The following is a 26,857-nucleotide window of genomic DNA, read 5'->3' as shown; positions in this document are numbered from 1 at the left end:
TCAGAACCAACATGAAAAACCTGGCAAAATAATATGTGTGTAATCTCAGCACTTGAGTTTGATGAAGTTGTAGGCAGATACCTGTAGCTTACCTGTGGCCAGCTAGCCTAGCTGAATCCCGGGACTCCAGGCTCACTGAGAAACCCTGTTTCAAAAATTAGGTGCAGAGTGACTGAAGAAGACAAGTGATGTTGTCCTCTGGCCTCTATATGCACATGTGCATGCACACACACACACAGTCTTATTTTAAGTGAGCATGATAAAGATTGCTTGTTATCCCAATGCTTAGGAGAGGAGGCAGGAGGTGAGGCATTCTAGACCAGGCTAAGCAACAGGGTGAGACCCAGTATCACAAAGAAAAGAAAAATTTGAAACATTCAAGTTAATGTCAACCCAATGGCTAACAACACCAGAACCCCTTAAGTTTCCCCTAGGCACCTGGCCCTTTCATAACTTTCACAATGGCTTCACGGGGAATGCAGAGTGGACAGCTCCTGCCCTAAACTGAGAGTGTGGCATACTTTATTCCCTTAGATGAAACAGAAGTGACTGAAATAAATGCAGCACAGGTGGTGTGCATTGTATGAAGTCTAGGGGTTTCAGTGGGAGTACATTAGCTAATTTCCTTTAGGGTTGTGTGAAGGAATAGTTCACAGAAGAGAATAAGAGTGATTTGAAGGAAGACACAGAGTCTGCTAATGTGGGAAATGGGGAAGAAGGTAGGATGGAGAGGAAAGCTGATACTCTGTGCTCGATTAAAGAGCAGCCAAGAAGGTGCTGGGAATTTTCTACCCGACAGCTGTCAGACTCGGAGGGACTTGGGAGAATGATCAGCTTAATCCAGGAACTGCCCTTTACTGATGAGAAGTCAATAGTCAGAAAATTCTGTGTTCTCTTCAGCAGAACTGAAAGGACAAGTTAGAAGGCAGCATGTATGCAGACATGCCTTTCCTAAGGTGGGAGGTGACAGAGAGGGCCACAGGGACTGCTTTCCACTTGAACTGTTAATGCTTTTAAAGCATTTGTCAGCTTTTCAAACCACCATGGTACCATGTGCACTCTGGGAGAGACAGAAAGAAAGACACACACACACACATACACACACACACACACACACACACACCTGACCTTCATAATGATGACATTTTAGGTTTCCTTTCCTCAAAATGACTTAGTGGCCCACTATTACTGGTTACTTGATTGGACTGGGGGCACACTCTCTGAGTGAGATTGTGAGAACATTTACAAAGATTAAACCTTGAAGGCTCTGACAGAATGGGTGGAACAATGCTTTGATGGATTCAGAATTTGAATAGACCGTGGGAGGTGGTGAAACTGTGTGAGGTGTGGTCTAGTTGAAGAAAGCAGGTTATTAGGAACATGTCCCTGGGGGACATCTCTTGCCCTGTGCCCTTCTTGCATTTCCTAGGTCATTTCTCCTGGACCACTGTGGCATGAATGAGCTGCTCTGCATGCTTCTCTAAGCCATGACAGACATACACTTCTAAAACTGTGAGCTAAAACTTTATTTCTTCCTGGCTGTGAAACACTGCCCTCTGAGCAGAAGAGCCATTGCTGTCTTCATGAGAACAGCCGCAATTACTTACCAGAGTCCTGAGATATCGGTCCTGTTGTACACACAGGAGTAGAGGGAGCTGAGATCTAGCACTGCCTCCTGAACTGGTTCTCAAATGTATGTAAGTCTTCTGGGATGTCAGCAGTCTTGGCACATCCTAGGATATATGAAGAAAAAAGGCTAATTAAAGGGGATTTCACCTGTGCCAGTATGGGGAAATCATCATCCTGGTTGGTAAGATGTATAGTCCTGTAACTAACAACTCAACTATGCCCCTATAAGAAGCCAAATAAACTCATTGTTTCACTAAGTAGGATGTAGATAACATCATTTCTTTGATCTGCCTTCAGAGCCATATCTGGGTTAATTAAGTAGACATTTACATTTTTCCAAAAAGAGCTATCACACACCTTAAACCATTCAGTTAGCTGTTTTGGTTACGGCTACACAAATGTAAGTAACAGCTAATCATGGCTTTACCTAGATTAGTTCTCTTAGTAGATCCAGAGGTTGGGAGTGGTATCAAAACCCTGCTTCTTCTTGGAATGAGACTGCTCTATGCTGACCTTCCTGTGTTGTTGACCCTCCTAGCTTAACCAAGATGACCAATTTTGAACCTGATAATGTAGTTTCTCCTGCCACCACCTTTACCCCAATCTTCAATCACCTTTACCCCAATACTCCAGTCACAAGGGGGCTGTTGCTGCCACTCTTACAGCCTTGGAGTTTCAGGTCTTGCTCAGTCTGAATAGTGTACCAGTGATATAGATGTTGGTTTGGTTTTTAAGCTTTTTCAGGAGGGCTGCCAATGCAAACAATTGTAGCTGTGGCTACAGAAGTGATTAATGAAGACTTGGTGTGAAGCCTGGAGATGTGAGGGGACTTTTGGCCATCATATCCACATGTGAGGTCAACACCAGGCAAACCTCCACAGATAATTACCAGCTGAGATGTGAACAGGCTTGTTTATCATGTCATCCTTCCAACCACCTTAGTTCATAGGGGAGTATCCACAATGCTCTGACCATCATCCTTGTTTTGTTTTGCTGCTATGTAGCCCAGTCCATTCTTGAACTCAAAATTCACCCCTCGGCTGTCTTAGTGTTGGGATTACAGGCATGCAGCTCCATGCCCAGCTGCAAACACAGTAATTAAAAAAAATCAAGAGCTTAATCTGCCATAAATGTGCTAACTATTTTAAGAAATTCTCTGCCACTTATGCTCTATCCTTAATACCCTCAAAATGTCTTACTTGCATATTTGATCACTCATATTATAAGGGTAAGGTTTTAGAAAATTTAAAGGGACACTTTCTGTTTTGTAGAAAATCAAATTGACTTTACATGTACCTTCCAAGTGTATTTTGGAAACAAGTTTCCCATAGAATAATGTTGAGAGTCAGAGTGGGAATCTGAGGAAGATAATCAGGCCATAAAACTCCTAGAAAGGTTTACATCTCTTTATCACCAGGATAGGTTCCTTATAAAAGAATGTATTCTTTACTGTTGCTCTATAGTGCAGCTTAAGATCAGGGATGGAGATACCTCCAGAAAATCTTTTATTGTAGAGGATTATTTAGCAATTCTGGGTTTCTTGTTATTTCGTATGAAGTTGAGAATTTTTCTTTCCAGGTCTGTAAAGAATTGTGTTGGTAATTGATGGGCATTGCATTGAATCTGTAGATTGCTTTTGGTAAGATGGGCATTTTTACTATGTTAATCTTGCCAAGCCATGAGCATGGGAGATCTTTCCATCTTCTGATATCTTCTTCTAATTCTTTCTTCAGGGACTTGTAATTTTTTTCATACAAGTCTTTGACTTGCTTGGTTAGGGTTACACCAAGGTACTTTATGTCATTTGTGACTATTGTGAAGGGTGTTGTTTCCCTAATTTCTTTCTTAGCCATTTTGTCTTTTGTATACAGGAAGGATACTGATTTTCTTTTTGAGTTAATTTTGTATCTAGCCACTTTGCTGAAGGTGCTTATCAGCTGTAGGAGTTCCATGGTAGAATTTTTGGGGTCACTCGGGTATACTATCCTATCTGCAAATAGTGATAATTTGACTTCTTCCTTTCCAATTTGTATCCCCTTGATCTCCTTCAACTGTCTTCTTGCTCTAGCAAGGACTTCAAGAACTATGTTGAAGAGATATAGAGAGAGTGAGCAGCCTTGCCTTGTTCTTGATTTCAGTGGGATTTCTTTAAGTTTCTCTCTGTTTAGTTTGATGTTGGCTATAGGCTTGCTGTATATTGCCTTTACTATGTTTAGATATGTGCCTTGTATCCCTGATATCTCCAAGACTTTAACATGAAATGCATGGTACTGGCATACAAACAGAATGGTGGATCAATGGAACCTAACAGAAGACCCAGAAATAAACCTACACACTTATGGACAGCTGATCTTTGACAAAGATGCCAAAACCAATGGAAAAAAGCAATGGAAAAAAGATAGCATCTTCAACAAATGGTGCTGGTCTAACTGGATGTCTACACGTAGAAAAATGCAAATAGATCCATACTTATCACCCTGCACAAAGCTAAGGTCCAAGTGGATCAAAGACCTCAACATAAAACCAGACACATTAAACCTGTTAGAAGAAAAAGTGGGGAAGAGCCTTGAACTCATTGGCACAGAAGACAACTTCCTGAACAGAACACCAACAGCACAGGCTCTAAGATCAACAATCAATAAATGGGACCTCATGAAACTGAAAAGCTTCTGTAAAGCAAAGGACACCATCCTCAAAACAAAACGACTGCCTACAGATTGGGAAAGATTCTTCACCAAACCTTTTTTTGACAGAGGGCTAGTATCCAGTATATATAAAAAACTAAAGAAGCTGAAAAGCAGCAAGCCAAGTAATCCAATCAAAAAATGGGGAACAGAGCTAAACAGAGAATTCTCTGTAGAGGAATATCGAATGGCAGAGAAACACTTAAAGAAATGCTCATCCTCATTATCCATCAGGGAAATGCAAATCAAAATGACCCTGAGATTTCACCTTACACCCAACAGAATGGCCAAGATGAAAAACTCGAGTGACAGCACATGCTGGAGAGGCTGTGGAGAAAGGGCAGCCTTCCTCCACTGCTGGTGGGAATGTAAGCTTGTACAACCACTCTGGAAATCAATCTGGCACTTTCTTAGACAACTAGGAATAGTGCTTCCTCAAGATCCAGCCATACCACTCCTGGGCATATATCCAAAAGAGGCTCAAGTACACAAAAAGGACATTTGCTCAACCATGTTTGTAGCAGCTTTATTTGTAATAGCCAGAAGCTGGAAACAACCCAGATGCCCCTCAACTGAAGAATGGATGCAGAAATTGTGGTACATCTATACAATGGAGTATTACTCAGCAATGAAAAATAAGGAAATCATGAAATTTGCAGGTAAATGGTGGGACCTGGAAAGGATCATCTTGAGTGAGCTGTCCCAGGAGCAGAAAGAAACACATGGTATATACTCACTCATATAGACATATAACATTGGATAAACCTACTAAACTCTGTACACCTAAAGAAACTAATCAAGAGAGAGGACCTTGGCTAAAATGCTCAATCCCCATCCTGAAAGGCAAAGAGGATGGACATCAGAAGAAGAAAACAGGAAACCTCCTAGAAACCCACCATGGAGGGCCTCTGAAAGGCTCTGCCCTGCAGACTATCAAAGCAGATGCTGAGACTTATGGTTAATTGTTGGGCAATGTGCATGGAATAGTATGTAAGAAGTGGGAAATAGTAAGATCTGGAGTGGACAGGAACTCCACAAGGAGAGAAATAGAACCAAAAATTTGAACACAGGGGTCTTCCCAGAGACTCATGCTCCAACCATGTACCATGCATGGAGGTAACCTATAACCCCTGCACAGATGTAGCCCATGGCAGTTTAGTGTCCAAGTGAGTTACATAGTAATGGGAAGAGGAACTGCCTCTGACATAATCTGTTTGGCCTGCTCTTTGATCACCTCCCCCTGAGGGGGGAGCAGCCTTACCAGGCCACAGAAGATGACAATGCAGCCACTCCTGATGAGATCTGTTAGACTAAGATAAAAAAGAGGGAGAGGAGGACCTCCCCTATCAGTGGACTTTTGGGAGGGGCATGCGTGAAGAAGGGGAAAGAGGGTGGGCCTGGGAGGGGAGGAGGAAGGTGCTTATGGGGGGATATAAAGTGAATAAAGTGTAATTAATAAAAATAAAAAAAAGAGTACATTCTGCCTCCTCCTCTTGCCTCCTTTTGACATTCTACATTCTGCCACAGGATGGAAAGCTTTGGCATTCTTCAGAGTCCCTGAGGGATTTGGATGTTTTATCATAATTTTGAGGATGCTTGACTTTGTTAGGATATCAAAAGTCACACCTACCACAGTCATGTATGGCAGTTAGCCATATGGACTTTAACCAGCAAAAAGTGGTCCACAACAGGCGGAGATACAGAGTGAAAAGCAGAAAGGTACCTGTTCTAAAACCTGCCTGGGCTGGAAGCACAGAGCTCAAGTTCACCTGCCTCTGGCTCTCTCCTTGGCTGTCAGCCAGAAGCTCAGCAACCAGGCAGAAAGAGTCATCTCCATGGAGACTAGAGGATCCAGGATTCAGTGATGGGATCTGAACAAGTAGACCTGAGGAAGTCTCACCCTTCACTGTCACCATAGTACCCTGTAATCTTGCCTCTGGCTCCTCATCCAAATACCTAATGAGGAGGTAGTGTAAAGAGAGGGTGGAGATGGGGAGATAAAAAAAAAATAGTGGGAAGAAGCTGAGTGCTGCCAGGCTTCATTCATTCTGGAAGATGAGGGAAAGCTTGATAGGCTTCTTCCTTGGTATTCCTGGCTGCCAGCAGCCAGGGACACTGCTTGGCTTGTAGAAACATCTCTCCAGTCTCTGCCCACATTTATACGGAGCATTCATCTCCAGGAGCATCATTGTGTATCCTCTTTGTTTCTTTTTTAGTTTTTAAATTAATTAACTAATTTCTTTTCATTCACTTTATATCTCTTTTGTTTCTTAATAAAAGCATGCAAGTTGTTTTATTGGATTCAACCTTAATCCAGCATGCCCCATCTCAACTAGTCTGAAAAACTATTTCCAAATATTCTAAAACGGTAGATAGATATGGCTATTTAGAGATAGTGGCTCAACAATATAGGAAGACATTGAACATGTTTGATACTTATTGTGGATGTGTCCCACTTAACAGTTATTAGCACATCGAAAGAATGAATATGGGATCAATTTTGACTCCTCATTCATTCTCTGATATTTCTCTATCCATCCCAGGAATACCTCTTCAGTCCTTCCTGAGGTAGACTAATCATTTTTTGTATATTATGTGTGCTCTGTATTTTCAGTATTTCTTTCTCCTATAGAAGAGGTTTCTCCACAAATGTGACTTCTCTGAAAATATACTCTTTTCTTCTCACAGATACAAGGTGATTGGTGAGCCTTCTCTGTCTGCCTGATGTATGTGAGGAAGAGGTAAGTCTTGTCTCTGCAAACAGAAGGCATTTGCTTCCCACCACGGATTTGTGGAAGAGATGAAACTTTCCATAGCCATTGACCCTTCACTTCCTGTTGCTTATCTGGACTGAAAATTAGCTTGGACAAGACACATCCTCTGTAGCATAGAGTGATCCCATGCAGAACTATAGAGGGATATTATTTATTATCCTGCCATGTGATCATGAGATAAAATAGGTCATAAGCAACTGATGGAAATTGGAAAAAATAACACATAGTTTATTTTCTTCAATGAAGCAGTGTGTCTACAGTATAATTCTGGCTGGTTATAAGGGTTTATTTTGCCACTTTTGTTTTTGTTTGTTTGGTTGGTTTTTTGACAAGAGAGTATGTAGGCAGGCTTCATTATATATTCATGAGCTGTAGACTGTATTCAATATGATTTTGTCGTATAACCCTTCTTTGGGAGATGTGAACAAAACATTATTCACCCTAGATAAAGCACCAATGACAGACCAGCAAAATGATTCCAATCAAGTCAAGGTTAGTGAAGCAGATAGGTTTCTGTGGCTACTTACAGAGCATAGAAGTTACAGGAACTTCTTCATCAAACGCCCACCCAAGCATGGCTGAATGCCCAGGGATGCTACATCTCTGCAGCGTACTGGCCATGGTGCAAGCAGCCCCCACTGGAAATCTCATCTGACTAGAAGTTGCCTGCCACTTTGAATAATGGCTTTGTGAATTTTGGGATTCTGAGCTTCCTGAGTCTTCTGAGCCTCTTCAGCCCTCCAGGAAGTGTTTCCATTGAGAAGAAATAACTACACAACAAATAGGTGAGAAGCAGTGGATAGGAATGGAAAGCAGCATTTAGTTTCTCCCTTAAAGGCAGTGTCTATGGATAATAACAGCAATGTCTTGGACCTTTTTTTTTCCCCTGCACTGTTGCAATAAGTAAAGCATCTAGAGAACTTGGTTATAGAACTGTGATCTGAGGACTGAATTCAATATGGTGAATAGCTGTCTTTCAAAGTCCCAAGAACCCAATACTTCTCTCTAATAAACTGTATTCCACAGCTAGGTCTAAATGTGGTCTAAATGCCCCCCATTATTGAGTCTACCAGCCCACTCTACCAGTTTCTGTAACATGCCTCCACCTTTCCTTACAGGCAGAGGACTTGGGGGTTAAAATCCAAGCTTAGACAGACTCGGCTGCTCTAGTTGTATACCCTTGCTGTGGCAGTTGGGGAAAACCCAGAAAGTAACAGAAGGTAACCTGACAAAGTAAAGAGGTATGAGATGGACATGCTAGCTGGTTTTGGCTATTTTAGATAGCCAGCTTGTCTTCAGATTCTTTGCCTCTGCTCCCTCCCCAGTGCTGTCATGGCATATGGGTCACCACATCTGCCTGGCTTTCATGTTGGTTCTGTGGATCCAAATACTAATCCTCACACTTACAGGGCAAGTGATTTAACTAAGCTATCCCCCCAGCCCCAAAGCCTAATTTCTTAACATTTTTATTTCCCGATTGTAGAGAATCAGCACTAGATCTTGTTGTTTTCAGCTTCTTGGTGTCATCATCTCACTTAAGGACGTCTTTGTTTTCAAAGATGGCATTAATTTTTAAATTATTCTCTCATACATTACATCTCAACAAATTTATCCTCCCTACATTTTTCTCATCCTCCCTTACCTTCCCTCTTCCCCAGATCCAATTTTTATCTATTTTCCTTCAGAAAAATAGCAGGTCTCCCAGGGATATCAAACAAACACAGCAAAACAAGTTAGAAGACTAAGCATAAACCCTCATATCAAGACTGGACAAGGTTACTAAGAAGAAGGAAAAGCATCCCTAAACCAGGCAAAGGACTCAGCAATAGCTCCCACTCCCACTGTCAAGAGTCCCACAAGAACACCAAGCTACACAACATATATACAGAGGAACTACCCATACAGGCTTCCTGATTGCCACTTCGATCCCTCTGAGCCCCTCCTAGCCCTGCTTAGTTGAGTGTGTGCGCTGTGGTGTCTTAGACACCTCTGGCTCCTAAATCCTTCCCCTCTACTCTCTTCCACAGGATTTCCCAAGCATGATGACATTAATCTTAAGAGGTGTATCCTGTTCTGATCACCTTGATTGCCACTATAAGCATTTAAGCCTGAGTTACACAAATAATTGAATAAGAGTTGTATGGGGAACATAATTCATGGTCTTTCCTTTCTCATAGATTTACCATGTAAGCCAACATTTTTATGATTACATGACATCCTATAGAAAACATGCTTGTGAAATTTATTGTTCCCACTAAGTTTCACCATGGAACAAACTTAATAGATACATCAATCTCTCACAAGGACCAATTCAAATAATCTACTTTAGGAAAGAAATAGATGAGTAATATTGGGCAGCAAAAAATGTCATTGAGTAGACTAAGAGAAGAGGGAAACAGCATTGGGTGGACTTAAGAGTTATTTGTTGGTTTCAGACCTCTGTTCTATTAAAAGTTTCTCATTACCAGAACAATTCCAGTTAGTTGAGTGTCTTTTAAAGCCTCCTCAAATTTATCAACTTGTTGAAAAGTGAGAACTTATTAACCAATCTGATAGTTTGAATCAAGGGAATCTTTGTGAGAGAGATATGGACTCACACTCAGAAGATGATTTCCCTTGTGTGAGAAAGTTTTCTTGTCTCTAAAATAGAGAATATGATAACCACATGCCAGACCTCTCTAAGCAGTAATATTTTATTTTAAAAAGTAGAATAGATTTTAAAGAAACATAAAATACAAGAAAAGTCATAGACAGCACCATATTTACTTGTGGTGTTTTTCATTGTTTTGTGTGGTTACATAACTCTGTGAGAAAAATTTCTTCTGCTGATAAAATTTTCTTAACATCTTTGTGGTTGCCAATCTACTTCTGATAGATTTTTGTATGCCTAAAACAGTCTTTTCTTAAAAAAGAATTATGTAGTCAGGCAAGGTGACACACAGCTGTAATCACATCACTTGGGGAGGCAGAGGCAGGTGGATCTCCTTGACTTCGAGGCCAGTCCACTCTACAAAGCAAGTCCAGGACAGCCAAGGCTACAAAGAGAAACCCTGCCTCGAAAAACTAAAAACAAACAAACTATTATGCCATCACACAAGAATACTTGAGTAACATGCATTATCTATCTATCTATCTATCTATCTATCTATCTATCTATCTATCATCTCTCTATATATCTGTATCGGTCTCTGCTCTATATCTATTTATCTATATCTATCTAACTATGCACACATATACACACATGTGAGACTGTTCTTAGAGCAGTTGTAAGTACAATATTGTAATACACTTCTTGCACCTATCACTTTCACTTTTTTTCATTAACTAATTAAAATTAACTTTATATCCTGGTAGGAAGTTCCCCTCTATCCTCTCCTTCCAGATTCTCCCTCTCCCTTCCTCCTAGCCTGGTGGCTCCCTCCCTTTCTTCTCAGAGATCTCCCATGGGTATCTACCTGCCTCGGCAGGCAGCAGACTCAGAAGTAGCCCCTGCTCTTCCTGTTTGAAGTTCCACACAAGGATCAAGCTGTACATCTGTTACACGTATGCCTAGAACTGTCCCATGGATGCTTTCTGGTTGGTGGTTCAGTCTCTGTGAGCCCCTAGGAGTCCAGGTTAGTTGATTTTGTAGTTTTTTTTTTTTTTTTTTTTTTTTTTTTTTTTTTTTTTTTTTTTTTGTGGTGTCCTTGACCTCTCTGGCTCTTTCAATCCTTCCTCCCTGTCTTCCATAAGATTCCCTGAGCTCTGCCTGATTTTGGCTGTGGGTCTCTGTACCTGTTTTCAGTGGCTGCTATGTGAAGCCACTCAGATGACTGTTATGCTAGCCTCCTGTCTGCAAAAATAACAGAATATCATTAATAGTGTCAGGGTGGACTCTTTCTCATAGTATGCAACTCAAGTTGGGCCAGCCACTGATTGGGAGGGTTAAAGATTTTTGTGTGGGTCGGTGTCCCCTGCCTCCATTGGAAGTCCCACCTGGCTACAGGAGGTGGCCACTTCAGTCTCCAAATCTCCCACTGCTAGGAGTCTCAGCTAGGGTCACACCATAGACTCCCAGGAGCTTTCCCTATCCAAGAGATGCCCCCAATACCAATTTAAGTTTTCTTTCCCAGTCCTCCATCTTTTCCCCAATCTGATTTTCAAGCCCATGCCCCTCCCCACCCCCTTTCTCACACAGTTCCTTTCCTTCATTTTCTTCAGGTATCTATTTTATTTCCCTTTTTAAGTGACATTTAGGCATTCTCCTTTTGGCCCTCCTTGTTACTTAGCTTCTTTGGGTCTGTAGATTGTAGGATGGCTATCCTATACTTTATGGCTAATATCCACTTAAAAGTGAGTACATATTATCCATGTCTTTCTGGGTCTGGGTTACCACACTCAGGATAATATTTTATAGTTCCATCCATTTCATGATGTACTTGTTCTTAATAGCTCAGTAGTTAGCATTCCACTGTATAAATATATCACAGTTTGTTTATCCATTCTTCAGTTGAAGGACATCTAAGTTGTTTCCAGTTTCTGGCTATTACAAATAAAGCTGCTGTGAAGATACTTTAGCAAGTCTCCCTGTGGTGTGGTGGGACATCTTTTGGGTGTATGCCTAGGACTGGTATATCTGGTCTTGAGGTAGAAGCATTCCAAGTTTTCTGATAAACCATCAGATTGATTTAGAAAGTTGTTGTACAAGTTTGCACTCCTACCAACAATGGAGGAGTGTTCCCCTTGCTCCATATCCTTGCCAGCATGTGCTGTCAGTTGAGTTTTTTATCTTAACCAAGATTCCATCCAAGATGGAATCTGATGGACTCTCAGATACATTTTGATACCACTTCCCAGATGACTAAGGATTTTTAACATTTCTTTAACATTTCTCAGTAATTAGAGATTTCTCTGTTGAGAATTTTCTGTTTAGTTCAGTACCCCATTTTTATTTTTACTTTTTATATTATAGTTTATTTACTTTGTATCCCAGCTGTAGCCCTCTCCCTTATTCCCTCCCAATCCTACCTTCCTTCCCTTATCTCCTCCCATGCCCCTCTCCAAGTCCACTGAGAGTGGAGGTCCTCCTCCCCCTCCGTCTGACCCTAGCCTATTAGGTCTCATCAGGACTGGCTTCTTTGTCTTCCTCTGTGGCCTGATTAGGCTGCTCCCCCATCAGGTGGAGGTGATCAAAGAGCCATCCACTGAGTTCATGTCAGGGATAGTCCTTGTTCCCCTTACTAGGGAACCTACTTGGATACTGAACTGCCATGGGCTACATCTGTGCAGTGGTTCTAGGTTATCTCCATGCATGGTACTTGGTTGGAGTATCAGTCTCAGAAAAGACCCCTGAACCCAGATTTCTTGGTTCTGTTGCTCCCCTTGTGGAGTTCCTGTCCCTCCAGGTCTTTTTTATCTCCCCCTTCTTTCATAAGATTCCCTAAACTCTGCCCAAAGTTTGGCTTTGACTCTCAGCATCTGCTTTGATACCCTATTGGGTAGAATCTTTCAGAGGCCCTCTATGGTAGGCTCCTGTCTTGTTCCCTGTTTTCTCCATCTTCCAATGTACATCCCATTTACCTTTCTGAGTGATAATTGCTCATCTTACCCAGGGTCCTCCTTCTTACTTAGCTTCTTTAGGTGTACATATTTTAGGATGATTATCCTGTATGCTATGTCTAATACCCAGTTATAAGTGAGTACATACCATGTGTGTCTTTCTTCTCCTGGGATACCTCACTTAGGATGATCTTTTTTAGATCCCACCATTTGCCAACAAATTTCATGATTTCCTTGTTTTTAATTGCTGAGTAGTATTCCATTGTGTAAATGTACCACAATTTCTGTATCCATTCCTCAGCTGAGGGACATCTGGGTTGTTTCCAGGTTTTGGCTATTATGAATAAAGCTGCTACAATATTTTGAACCCTGCAAAAAACTAAAGTCCAAGTTGATTGAAGACCTCAACATAAAACCAGGCACACTAAATCTGTTAGAAGAAAAAGTGGGCAAGGGCCTTGATCTCATTGGCACAGAAGACAACTTCCTGAACAGAACACCAACAGCACAGGCTCTAAGAGCAACAATCAATAAATGAAACCCCACTAAACTGAAAAGCCACAAAAAGCAAAGGACACTGTCATCAGAACAAAATTACAGCTTTCACAGACTGGGAAAGGATCTTCACCAACCCTGTATCTGACAGAGGGCTAATATCCAGAATATATAAATAACTCAAGAAGTTAAAAAAGCAACAAAACAAGTAATCCATTAAAAAAATGGTACAGCAATGGAGTAGGGTTCCTTTTTCTCCATATCTTCTCCAGCATATGTTGTCACTTGAGTTGTTGATCTTAGCCATTCTGAAGGGTGTAAGGTGAAATCTCAGGGTCATTTTGACTTGCATTTCCCTGATGACTAAGGATGTTGAGCATTTCTTTAAGTGTTTCTCTGCCATTCTATGTTCCTCTATTGAGAATTCTGTTTAGCTTTGCACTCCATTTTTTAATTGGGTTATTTGATTTGTTGCTGTTTAATTTCTTAAGTTCTTTATGTATTCTGGATATTAGCCCTCTGTCAGATATAGGGTTGGTGAAGATCCTTTTTCAATATGTAGGCTGTCATTTTGTTCTGATGACAGTGTCCTTTGCTTTACAGAAGCTTTTCAGTTTCATGAGATTCCATTTATTGACGCTCGTAGAGCCTGTGCTGTTGGTGTTCTGTTCAGGAAGTAGTCTCCTGTGCCAATGAGCTCAAGGCTCTTCCCCATTTTTCTTCTAACAGGTTTAGTGTGTCTGTTTTTATATTGAGGTCTTTGATTGACTTGGATATTAGTTTTGTGCAGGGTGATAAGTATGAATCTATTTGCATTTTTCTTCATGTAAACATCCAGTTAGACCAGCACCATTTGTTGGAAATGCTCTTTTTTTTTTTTTTCCATTGTATGGTTTTGGCATCTTTGTCAAAAATCAGGTGTCCATAAGTATGTGGGTTTATTTCTGGGTCTTCTGATCAATTCCATTGATCTACCATTCTGTTTCTATATCAGTACCATGTAGTTTTTATTACTGTTGCTCTATAGTACAGCTTGAGATCAGGGATGAGATATCTCCAGATCTTTTATTGTAGAGGATTGTTTTAGCTATTCTGGGTGGGAATGTAAACTTGTACAAACACTTTGGAAATAAATCTGGGGCTTTCTCAGACAAATAGGAATAGTGCTACCTCAAGATCCAGCTATACCACTCCTAGGCATATATCCAGAAGATGCTCAAGTATACAACAAGGAAATTTGCTCAACCATGTTCGTAGCAGCTTTATTTGTAATAGCCAGAAGCTAGAAACAATCCAGATGTCCCTCAGCTGAGGAATGGATATAGAAATTGTGGTACAATGGAATACTACTCAGCAATTAAAAACAAAGAAGTCATGAAATTTGCAGGCAAATGGTGAGATCTAGAAAAGATCATCCTGAGTGAGGTATCCCAGAAGCAGAAAGACACACATGGTATGTACTCACTTATAACTGGTTATTAGACATAGCATATAGGATAATCATACTAAAATCTGTAAAAATCTGTATGTCTAAGGAAGTTATTCAAGAAGGTAGATCCTAAGTAAGATGCTCAATCTTCATGCAGAAAGACAAATGAGACAGACATCGGAAGAGGGAGAAAACAAGGAACAGGACAGGAGCCTATCACAGAGGGCCTCTAAAAGACTCCACCCAGCAGGGTATCAAAATATATGCTGAGATGCATAGCTAAACTTAGGCAGAGTGCAGGGAATCTTATGAAAGAAGAAGAAGATAGAAAGGCCAGGAGGGAACAGAAATTCCGCAAGAGGAGCAACAGAACCAAGAAACCTGGGCACAGATGTTTTTTTTTTTTTCTGAGACTGTTACACCAACCAAGGACCATGCATGGAGATAACTTAGAACCCCTGCACAGAAGTAGCCTAAACCAGCTCAGTATCCAAGTGGGTTCCCTAAATAATAGGACCAGAGACCATCTCTGACATGAACTCATGGGCTGGCTCTTTGATCACCTCTACCTGAGAGGGGAACAGCCTTACCAATCCACAGAGGAAGAGAAAGAAGCCAGTCCTGATAGACTATGGTCAGATGGAAGGGGAGGAGGACCTCCCCTATCATTGGACTGGGGGAGGGGCACAGGAGAAGAAGAGGGAAGGAGAGTGGTGGTAGTGTGTTTGTTTCTTTCTTGGGTGTAGTTAGCCTCATTTGTTGGAGTTTTCCTTTTAGTATCTTCTGTAGGGCTGGATTTGTGGAAAGATATTGTCTTAATTTCTTAATGAAATACCTTGTTTTCTCCTGCTATGTTGATTGAAAGTTTTGCTAGGTATAGTAGCCTCGGGTGGCATCTGTGGTCTCTTAGAGACTGCAAGACATCTGCCCAGGCTTTCTGGCTTTTAAAGTCTCTGTTGAGAAATCTGGTATAATTCTAATAATTCTGCCTTTATATATTACTTGATCTTTTTCTCTTGTAGCTTTTAATATTCATTCTTTGTTTTATACATTTAGTGTTTCAATTATTATGTAGTGGTGGTGGGGATTTTTTTCTTGGTCCAATCTATTTGGTGTCTGCTAAGCTTCTTATACATTTATAAGCATCTCTTTCTTTAGGTTAGGGAAATTTTCTTGTTTCTTTTTTTTTTTCTTAATAGCAAACTTTATTTTTACTGTGATATAATTTCATAGCAGACCGATGCAAGAGACCCCACATCACAAATGTCAGCAAGAGATTTCACACACTTCAGGGCAGGACGTGTAGCTCTGGGGGTCCCTGTTCACACCCAACATTTCACCCCTTATCTGCTAGTACAGACAGGAGAGCCATCATAACACAGGGCTGATGTCAGCTGCTGGCACTCAGGTTAGACAGTTGCCGCCTCTCAACAGTTAGCATGGTAACAGCTCATCTTCACCTCAGCGTGCTCAGTGTCCGTTTCTGTAAGGTGTCAGAATATGCACATATTGTGCGCTTATCTCTTCATACACTGTAATGTGGGAGTTTGGAGACCTTCAACTCTTCATGAGCCCACGCAGGGACATGGCCACTACGAATGTGGTGAGCTAAGCTAGTCCCAAGTTTGGAAACCATCAGCAAACTGGCACCTGTGATTAAGCCTGCAGGCATCAATTTCCCAGAGTTGTAGAATCTCATCCCTATAATGCCAGCCAACGTCCCAGATGTGGCTAGGAAAACCCACACATTCCTGGGATCCTGAGACAGCTGATAAGCACCCAGGCCTGCCAGGCCCCCGAAGAAGAGTCCAGCAGCCAGAGACGCCACACTACCTGCTTTTGCATAGCCAATAATTCCGCCGATAGCAACCAGGGCTATATAGCCGAAACCAAAATAATGTAAAGGCACCAGTGGGCCACTATCCTTCTGCATTGTTCAGTCAATTGGGAGACCACACCAGGCCTGCACCCAACACCGGAGCCCGAGCACAGAGGTCTGAGCTGGAGGACGAGGAACGGAGGTCAGGAGCCGGGTCTGCAGAGACATGGCACTCGCGGTGTACTAGCAAGAAGGGCCTTCTTCTGTTGTTTTGTTGAAAACATTTTATGGGCCTTTTGGCTGGGAAACTTCTCCTTCTATTCCTATCATTCTTAGATTTGGTCTTTTTATAGTGTCCCAAATTTCCTGGATGTTTTCTGTTAGAAACTTTTTAGATTTGACATTTTCTTTGACTGATGTATCAATTTCTTCTATTGAATCTTCTATACCTGAGATTCTCTCTTTTATCTCTTATATTCTGTTGGTGATGTTTGGGGCTGTAGTTTCTGTTTGCTTACCTAGGTTTTCCATCTCCAGGATTCCCTCAGTTTATATACATACATACATACATACACACATATATACATATACATACATACATACATATATATACATCTATACATATGTATATATACATTTACACAAATTATATATACATACATATGTATATGCATATATATATATATATATATATATAATTTGTTCCTCCTATTTTTTTTTCACTTTCCTTTTTTTTTTTTTTCAATGCAGTTTATTCAGGAACCTTGAACAATCATCTGACCCTGGGGAAAGCCAGCCCACAGCTTAAATGTTCCTTCTATTTTTATTTTCAAACATTTTATTAATTTTCTTCTCCTTTTTTATTGTACTTTCCTGTATTTCTTTAAGGAACTCATTCATTTCCTTTTTAAAGGCCTTTATCATCTTCATAATATTGGATTTAAGGTAATTTTCTTGTGCTTCAGCTGTGTTAGGGTATCCTGGGCTTGCTGTAGTAAAATATCTGGATTTTGGTGGTACCATAGTGCCCTGGATCTTGTTGATCGTGTTCTTATACCAACCTTTAGCCTTTAGTCTGTCTCTGGTAGTGGAAGGCCTCCAGTAATTCAGGCTGAGTTGTGAGTCAGAAAGTGGCTCACTGAGGAGCAGGTGCAGTTTACCTCTGTTGGGAACCAGTGACCAAAGGATGGGCAAGTGAGTCTTACCGGTTGGTACCTGATGACAGCAGAGCACTGGAGATATAGGCAGAGCTTTGAGCCTAGAATAGTGTGCACAGTGATGATGTGGGCCTCAACACTGCTGGGTTTAGCAAGAGGACCAGGCAGGCTGAGAATTATGGAGGAAGGGAGCCTCATCTGATGGTCCTTGATGATAGTAAATCTCCAGGAATGCAGGTAGAGCTGTGGGCCCTAAGATGGAGCATACTAGGGACAGGATATAGCTCATTGCTGCTGGACTTGGGAGGTGGCAGATGACAGGAGACTACAGCATAGGGGTCTCACCTGTCTGTCCCTAGTGGCAACAGGCCTCTGGGATATAGCTCACTTTTACTTTTAAAGTACAGTCTTGCTGGGTATTGAATCTAGTTGTAGCTCAAAAGTGTCTTTTATTCCTCAATTTTAAAAACTTTTTATTGATTCTTTGTGAATTTCACCTCCTACTCATCTCCCAATCACTTCATATCTGCTCTCTACCTTTGCAACCTCCTCCAATAAGAAAAAAAAAAAAAAAAAGAAAAGAAAAGAAAAGAAAACAAACACCATCTCATCATGGAAACTGTAATGTATCACAGTGTGTCTCCAAATATGCTTTTTTTTTTTTTTTTTTTTTTTTTTTTTGTCCAAACATCTTTACCTGCAAATGTTCATTACAATGAGTCATTGATCTGGTTCAAGGTCTTTAGCTTCTGCTACACTATTAATACTGGATCCTCACCAGAATTCCTCTTGGATATACTGTTGTTGTCCTATGTCATGAAGATTCTGCAGCTTTAGATCTGTAGGACCAGCTCTTTCATGTGCTTTAGCATTTCCTAGAGGGGCAGATGTTGGGGTGGGTCAACTCAATGCCTTGGACCTGGGCCTCACTGGAAGCTGAGTTGGTCAACCCATGAGCATTCCTGTGCCCACACCACCAAAGCCAGCTCTAGCACTTTGCTGAGGTGAGGAGAGACACCAGCTCTCTTGCCTGAGGCAGCCAGCTCTCAGGACGGGCTCTCACTCACAGCATTGGGGCTAGCTCTCTAGCATTACCCTGCAGAGTGATGGGGTCCACTCTCCTGACCAATGCAACTGGTGAGGGGTGGGAACAGCTCTGTGCAGCCCTTGGACATGAGCATGGTCCCAGGCAGAAGCCCAGACCAGGGATGTCCACATGGCTTTTGGTGGTAACATGTACCATGGACATCAACACAAACTACCTGCTGCTGCAGGGTCATAGACCCAGACATGGCCCTCTGCAGTAGCATGGACTAGGACTCCACCATGGGTGCATGCCTCTCTTTTTTCTTAACTTTAAAATGTTGTTTCACAAAATCTTCTTGCTTGTGTTATTTCTCAAAATATTATTGTCATCCTGTTAACCCTCTTACATAATTCTGTAAATTTTTTTTTCCTGTTTGTGTTTCTTGTGTTTTGATTTATTGTGTTTATTGGGTCAACGGGCTTATAAAATTATAAAATTCTTAGTCATTGTTTCTTTTAATTAATACATACTGGTTTCTATTAATGAATGTTTTTCTTCATATTTTTGAAGAAAATATGCATGTATAATACTGGTTTAATGTCCTCATCTCTTTAGCGCTGCTTTTTGTGTCATCCCTGAAATACTTTTTCAGTCCTCCACTCATGGAATCTCAGGTTGTGCTGCATTAGTTAAAGCTGGCCGCAGTTTGCGAGTGAGTGTGAGTTCTTATTGATTTTGTTTTGCTTCTTTTCTTCTTTTCTCCACACTTATCTTTAGAATGATTTTATTGTTGTCTAATTCATTAGTTTTTTTTTTCTAATGTAATATTTACCTCTGGGATGTAGGTCTTTAATAGAAACACAAATTTCTATTAATGCACATATTTTCTTCTTTATTTCTGAACATACAAGCTGTATGTATAATGCTGTTTTAATGTCCTTATCTGATTAGTTCTGCTCTCAGGGACCACTGGCTTGTACTCCTGATGCTCATAATCTGAAAACACACATTTCATTACATCACAGGTTCTAACTTTCATATAAAAGGAGAAATCCTGCTCCCATTGTTTTGTTGTGATTGTAAGCCGTGTTAGGAAGAGTGTATGTATGCATGTAAACAGTTGTGTGTACATGTGCGTGACCATGTGCCCTCATTTGTGTATGTGCACTCTTGCATGAGTGTCCATGTGATGCCCAACAAAACTATGAAATAGGCAAGAATTTTTTTCTTCTTGTGTTCTATGTTGTATACAATCTCAAGTCAAGCCTACTATTTATTTGAGATGTTTCTGCTTCTCTGCTTTGAACATTACAGCTATCTGAAAACGGCTAAGTCTGGCAAGGGTTCACCTCAGTGACTAATTCCACCTACATGATTTTGAAGAAACACAAAGGTCTGCTTTTAGCTTACAACCACAATCTGGACTTCATTACTTGATATATTAGTAGCTACCCTTAATTTATCAACATTAGCCACACAGGTCAGTGTGCAAATTTTTACTTTGCCCCGGAGCAAATGTAGGAAGATAAGTGGCTCCTTATGGCTCACATGCAAATTGCAGGTATAGTTATAATGTATTTTGCAGGCTTGTCACTTGCAGGTTTCCCCAGGATAAAGTCTGTAGACAGCAACAGTCTGTGACTGCAGAGATAGCAACTTCTATACTAATTTTATTACCCAAAATACACAATTTAAAATTTACATTTCTCAACCATAATTATATGCAGAGTGCCATGGTTAATCTTGGTTGTCACAGTGACTGGATCAGGAATCAACTAAATAGCAGGCTGATGGATACTCCTGTGAGTAATTTTCATGAGCAAATTATTTAAAGCTCTAAGACCCATCCTAAGTGTTCCCAGAACTTTGGGAAGCAGCCCAGATGAAAGAATATAGAAAAAGAAAGGCTCTTCTTTTTGCCTGTTTGCCTGCATGCTTGCTGGCAAGTTCACCCCTCTGGTGGCTGCTATTGCTGCATTCCTTTCTTGTTATTAGAAGCAGCTTCTTCTGGCTTAGGGTTTTATAGATTGAGCTTCTCCAATGTGGGTCTGCCATTGGTAGGCTGCCCCAAACCATACTGTGCAACACACTCTATTAAATCCCCCCTTTTTATTCTTTTGTTATTATTATTAATTACACTTTATTCATTTTGTATTCCCCCAGAAGCCCCTCCCTCCTCCCCTCCCCATCTCACCCTTCCTCCCCTTTCTGCATGCATGCTCCTCCCCAAGTCCACTCATAGGGGAGGTCCTCCTCTCCTTCCTTCTGATCTTAGTCTATCAGATCACATCAGGAATGGCTACATTGTCTTCTTTTGTGGCCTGGTAAGGCTGTTCCCCCCTCAGAGGGAGGTGATCAAAGAGCAGGCCAATCAGTTTATGTCAGAGGCAGTCCCTCTTCCCATCACTATGTAACCCACTTGGACACTAAACTGCCATGGGCTACATCTGTGCAGGGGTTCTAGGTTATCTCCATGAATAGTCCCTGGTTGGAGTATGAGTCTCTGGGAAGTTACCTGTGTTCAAATTTTCTTGTTCTGTTGCTCTCCTTGTGGAGTTCCTGTCCTCTCCAGCTCTTCTATTTCCCACTTCTTACATAAAATTCCATTCGCTCTGCTCATCAGTTGGCCATCAGGCTCAGCATCTGCTTTGATATTCTGCAGGGCAGAGGCTTTCAGAGGCCCTATGTGGCAGGTTCCTAGGTTGTTTCCTGTTTTCTTCTTCTGGCTTTCAGAGGCCCTCTGTAGCAGGTTCCTAGGTTGTTTCCTGTTTTCTTCTTCTGGCTTTCAGAGGCCCTCTGTAGCAGGTTCCTAGGTTGTTTCCTGTTTTCTTCTTCTGGCTTTCAGAGGCCCTCTGTAGCAGGTTCCTAGGTTGTTTCCTGTTTTCTTCTTCTGATATCCATCCTCTTTGCCTTTCAGGATGGGGATTAAGCATTTTAGTTAGGGTCCTCTCTTTCGTTTAGTTTGTTTAGATGTACCAATTTTAGTGGGTTTATCCTATGTTGTATGTTTATATGAGTGAGTATATACCGTGTGTGTCTTTTTGCTTCTGGGACAACTCACTCAGGATGATCCTTTCCAGGTCCCACCATTTACCTGCAAATTTCATGATTTCCTTATTTTTCATTGCTGAGTAATACTCCATTGTATAGATGTACCACAATTTCTGCATCCATTCTTTAGTTGAGGGGCATCTGGGTTGTTTGCAGCTTCTGGCTATTACAAATAAAGCTGCTACAAACATGGTTGAGCAAATGTCCTTTTTGTGTACTTGAGCCTCTTTTGGATATATGCCTAGGAGTGGTATGGCTGGATCTTGAGGAAGTGCCATTCCTAGTTGTCTGGGAAAGCGCCAGATTGATTTCCAGAGTGGTTGTACAAGTTTACATTCCCACCAGCAGTGGAGAAGGGTTCCCCTTTCTCCACAACCTCTCCAGCATGTGTTGTCACTTGAGTTTTTGATCTTGGCCATTCTCATGGGTGTAAGGTGAAATCTCAAGGTTGTTTTGATTTGGAATTCCCTAATGGCTGATGATGTTGAACATTTCTTTAAATGCCTTTCAATATTCCTCTACACAGAGTTCTCTGTTTAGCTCTGTTCCCCATTTTTTAAGTGGATTACTTGGCTTGTTGCTTTTCAGCTTCTTTAGTTCTTTATACATACTGGATATGAGTCTTCTGTCAGAGAAAGGGTTGGTGAAGATTCTTTCCCAATCTGTAGGCAGTCGTTTTGTTTTGATGACTGTGTCCTTTGCTTTACAGAAGCTTTTCAGTTTCATGAGGTCCCATTTATTGATTGTTGCTCTTAGAGCCTGTGCTGTTGGTGTTCTGTTCAGGAAGTTTTCTCCTGTACCAATGAGTTCTAGGGTATTCCCCACTTTTTTTTCTAGCCGATTTAATGTGTCTGGTTTTATGTTGAGGTCTTTGATCCACTTGGACTTCAGTTTTGTGCAGGGTGCTAAGTATGGATCTATTTTCATTTTTCTACATGTAGACATTCAGTTAGACCAGCACCATTTGTTGAAGATGCTGTCTTTTTTCCATTGTATGGTTTTGACATCTTTGTCAAAAATCAGGTGTTCATAAGTGTGTGGGTTTATTTCTGGGTCTTCTCTTCGGTTCCAATGATCCACCATTCTGTTTCTATGCCGGTACCATGCAGTTTTATAACTGTTGCTCTATAGTACATGTGTATTCTTTCTAATAATTCTATTTCTCTAGGGAAGCCTGACAGAGTTAGTAATGAATCATCTAACATTTCTTTAGTTTTAAATTATAGAATCCAAAATAGCTACTGCTTAACTAGAAAAATATTTTCAAATAATCACTTCTAATCTTCCAAATAACTGTGCAAGAAAATCACTATTATCCAGTCATTTCACTGTTTTCAACACTACATAGAAATACTGGTGATTATGACATAGGAGGAAAGTCTGTTCTGTGCTAACTTTTGATGGGATTCTAGCATGAATTACTAACACAATAGTTAATTTGTCAACATGACAGAATAGAATATTATAGCATTTTGGTCAGACATATACATACTCAAATCTCATACATTTATTGCTTATATTATCTTAGGCGGATTATGTACCTGAATGAGCCTCAGAATTTATTAATAAGTAAGAAGAAAAGCCAACCTTATCTGATCCCACACTAGGTACCAGACATTGTAGCAAGATGAAAAGGGAACTGTTATTATCCTCATTTCCAGGAAAATGAAGCTTAGAGAGGTAATTTTCTTTGAATCATAAAAATAGTGCATGGACAAAGAGGATCTGACCTTGGCTACAACAATGTCATGGAAAACATTTGAAATGACACTGATTATAAGTAGTAGTTAGTAGAGATTAAACCTTACATATTTCTGAAACTTACAATATCTCCTTTCTCACTGTAATCTCTTTAAACAAGGGGCTCACAAGAGGGTAGATAACATGGTTAGTGGCAAAAATATCTGCAGATGATAGACATGTGAGCTTGCTTTTCATTATTGTGTCAAAAACTCCTCCGGGGAAAGGCAATTTTGCAGAGGGACCTTTACCTTGACCCACAGGCTCACAGGCTTCAGTCTGATGTTCCTTGCTCTGTTGAGTCACAGTCTGTTTTGAGGCAGAACATCAATGTAATGAGGATGGAGGGAGCAGGCTGGTTACCTCAGGTGGATCGATTATGGACAGGAGCAAAGAGAGGGATATTGTAAGAAGTTGGGTAGAGTCTTTCAGAGGCCCTCTGTGGTAGGCTCCTGTCCTGTTCCCTGTTTTTTCCCTCTATCAAGGTCTATCCCATTTGTTTTTCTGAATGAAAATTGAGCATCTTACCCAGGGTCCTCCTTCTTGTTAACTTCTTTAGTATGTTTATCCTATATTATACATATAATATCCACTTACAATTGAGTATATACCATGTATGTCTTTCTGCTTCTGGGATACCTCACTCAGGATAATCTTTTCTAGGCACTACCATTTGCATGCAAATTTCATGATTTCCTTGTTTTTAATTGCTGAGAAGTATTCCATTGTGTAAATGTACCACAATTTCTGTATCCATTCCTCAACTGAGGGACATCTGGATTGTTTCTAGATTCTGGTTATCACAAATAAAGTTGCTATGAACATAGTTGAGCAAATGTCCTGGTATGCTTGAAAACACTTTGGATATATGCCTAGGAGTGGTATAGCTGGTTCTTTTTTTTTTTTTTTTTTTTTTTTTTTTTTTTTTTTTTAAGAAAAAAGGACTTTTAATTCATTCAATTGCTTTGTCTCACATAACCCTGCCATGAATTAGTATGGACTTAAGCATGGAGTTTACATAAAAATTGGAACATTAAGATGATCAGAACATGATAATTTAATGCAAAACTTTTACATTCTTCTAAATCTTACAAAGCATGAGCAGGGGAGAGAAGCAGAACATGCTCTGTCTGTATAAACTGTCTTTGGAGCCATGAACACTGTGGAATGACATATTTGTTCAGTCCTTTTAGATTTCCTCATACACTTTAGGACTTAATATTGTTTTGTTTTGTTTTTTTTTTTAAAAAGAAACTTTTTATTCCCTACTTGGAAACGAGTGTTTATTCTTTAGATATAACAAGACCTCCAGAAAGTCACTATAAACCAACTCTAAACGATCAGTACCGATTCACTGACGCAGTCTCACCTCTCTGAAAGCAGCCACACAGTCCTTGGTAAGAACAGAGCTTCTGGAATTTGCCATCTCTGAAACTCTGTATTTCAGCTCGGCCTAGATAAAGTCAGCACTCCTCCCTTAGAGGCATGGGGCCATGCATGTACATTCAACATGAACAAGAGTAATTTTAGCTCAACGAGCAAATTTCAGCTTTGTATTTGTTTCAGACACCCTCTTCAGGACAGCACTTGGCACAGTCAGTAGCCTCGTGGTGATTATTTATTCCTTTCAATACCCATTTTTGAAGTATATGACCTTATCATTGGTCAGGTAAGATAAATAAGAAGATCATTCAACCTAGGAATATTTTGTAAAATCTAAAGGCATTTTTTTTTTTGCATTCTCTCTCCCAGTTTATTGGTCCTTCCCATGGTATTTTTTGAGGTGACACTATTCCTAATTGTCTGAGAAAGAGCCAGATTACTTTTTAAAGTGGTTGTACAAGTTTACATTCCCACCAGCAATGGAGGAGGGTTCCCCTTTCTCCACATCTTCTCCTGCATCTGTTGTCACTTGAGATTTTGTTCTTAGCCATTCTGATGGGTGTAAGGTGAGATCTCAGACTCCTCCCAGCAGGGTATCAAAGCAGATGCTGAGACTCATAATGCTAAATTTTGGGCAGAGTGCAGGGAATCTTATGAAAGAAGGGGGAAATAGAAGGACCGGAAGGGATCAGGAGTTCCACAAGGAGAGCAACAGAACCAAAAAATCTGGTCCCAGGGGTCTTTTCTGAGATTGATACTCCAACCAAGGACCTTTTGTGGAGATAACCTAGAACCCCTGCACAGATGTAGCCCATGGCAGGAAAGTCTCCAAGTGGGTTTTCTCTTAAGGGGAACAGGGGCTGTCCCTGAAATGAATTCAGTGTCTGGATCTTTTATCACCTCTTCTTGAGGGGGGAGCAGCCTTATCAGGCCACAGAGGAAGACAGTGCAACCAATCCTGATAGGGTCGGATGGACGGGGAGGAGGACCTCCCCTATCAGTGGACTGGGGGAGGGGCATGGGAGCAAAAAAGTGAAAAGGGTGGGATTGGGAGGGGATGAAAGAGAGGGCTACAGCTGGGATACAGAGTGAATACATTGTAGTAAATTGAAAAAAGAAGGGGTCAGGTGAGATATAGCCCCCAGTAACTCAACTGAAGTCCGCCACCTCCAAACAATTCCATCATAGTGTGAATCCATCAAGGAATCAAACCACTGACTGTGTCAGAGCTTCTAAAATCCAATCACTTTACTAAAAGCCCATAAGCTAACAACCTAGCCCCACTGCATGAGTCCATGAGGGACATTTTATATCAAGTATGAGAGCAGGAATATTTAAATTTAAATATTTAAATATACAAAATGAAAGCAATTTTAACACATTTTAGTAATATTATTCTGTTCTCCATGGACTCCATGTTTGAGGAATGAATGAAGACAATCTCATGTATGATTATGAGAGACAGGCTCTAGGATTAGGATTCTTCCTGGGGAGAGAGATTCAAAATGTGGCCACCTTAAACAGATTTAGTTGCTTTGGATTAGGAATAGCAAGATTTTGGTCCAAGCAGCTTGACTATTGAATTTTGAACTCTTTTTTTTTAATTTTTTATTTAACTTTTATTAATTACACTTTATTCCTTTTGTATCCCCCCATAAGCCCCTCCCTCCTCCCCTCTTGGTCCCACCCTCCCCCCCTTTCTGCATGCATGCCTCTCCCCAAGTCCACTGATAGGGGAGGTCCTCCTCTCCTTCTTTCTGATCTTTTTTTTTTTTTTTTTTTGTTCTTCTCAATGCAGTTTATTCAGGAACCTTGAACAATCTTCTGACCCTGGGGAAAGCCAGCCCACAGCTTAAAATAGCCTCTGGGTAGCCAACCCCAGCGTGCCACGTGGGCAATGCAGATAGGTCCACATACAAGGAAGCAAGCCAGATCCTCAGCCTTAGCCAAATATGGAGTTGTTTGTGACAGAGAGCACTCATCATCGGGAAGGTGGAAGGCGGAAACCAGCTCCATTTTTAAGGCATGGCATTACGCAGCTCTCTACAGTTCCCCGTTTTTGTTTTAGACGCATCAGGTAAGAGTAGAGGTCTGATCTCTGATATTAGAAATAAATTGGGACTTTGTACCA

The 26,857-nt window shown here is 40.8% G+C and overlaps 1 protein-coding gene across 1 annotated transcript; it reads right to left on the bottom strand.

Moving 5' to 3' along the window:
• Positions 1–16,074: 16,074 nt before the first annotated feature.
• LOC110562368 (transmembrane protein 14C-like) lies at positions 16,075–16,583 on the bottom strand. The gene has a single exon (XM_060365083.1). The coding sequence runs from the start codon at positions 16,480–16,482 to the stop codon at positions 16,075–16,077; it is 408 nt and encodes a 135-aa protein (XP_060221066.1). The 5' UTR covers positions 16,483–16,583.
• Positions 16,584–26,857: the final 10,274 nt, after the last annotated feature.

The sequence above is a fragment of the Meriones unguiculatus genome, chromosome 11 (genome assembly GCF_030254825.1).
Source record: "Meriones unguiculatus strain TT.TT164.6M chromosome 11, Bangor_MerUng_6.1, whole genome shotgun sequence".
Taxonomy (NCBI): Eukaryota; Metazoa; Chordata; class Mammalia; order Rodentia; family Muridae; genus Meriones; species Meriones unguiculatus.
The sequence above is the reverse complement of the archived record's forward strand: the minus strand, read 5'-3'. Positions and strand labels throughout refer to the sequence as shown.

Excerpts from the sequence above, each read along its gene's own strand:
- LOC110562368 (XM_060365083.1), bottom strand. The coding sequence starts at position 16,482 with ATGCAGAAGGATAGTGGCCCACTGGTGCCTTTACATTATTTTGGTTTC.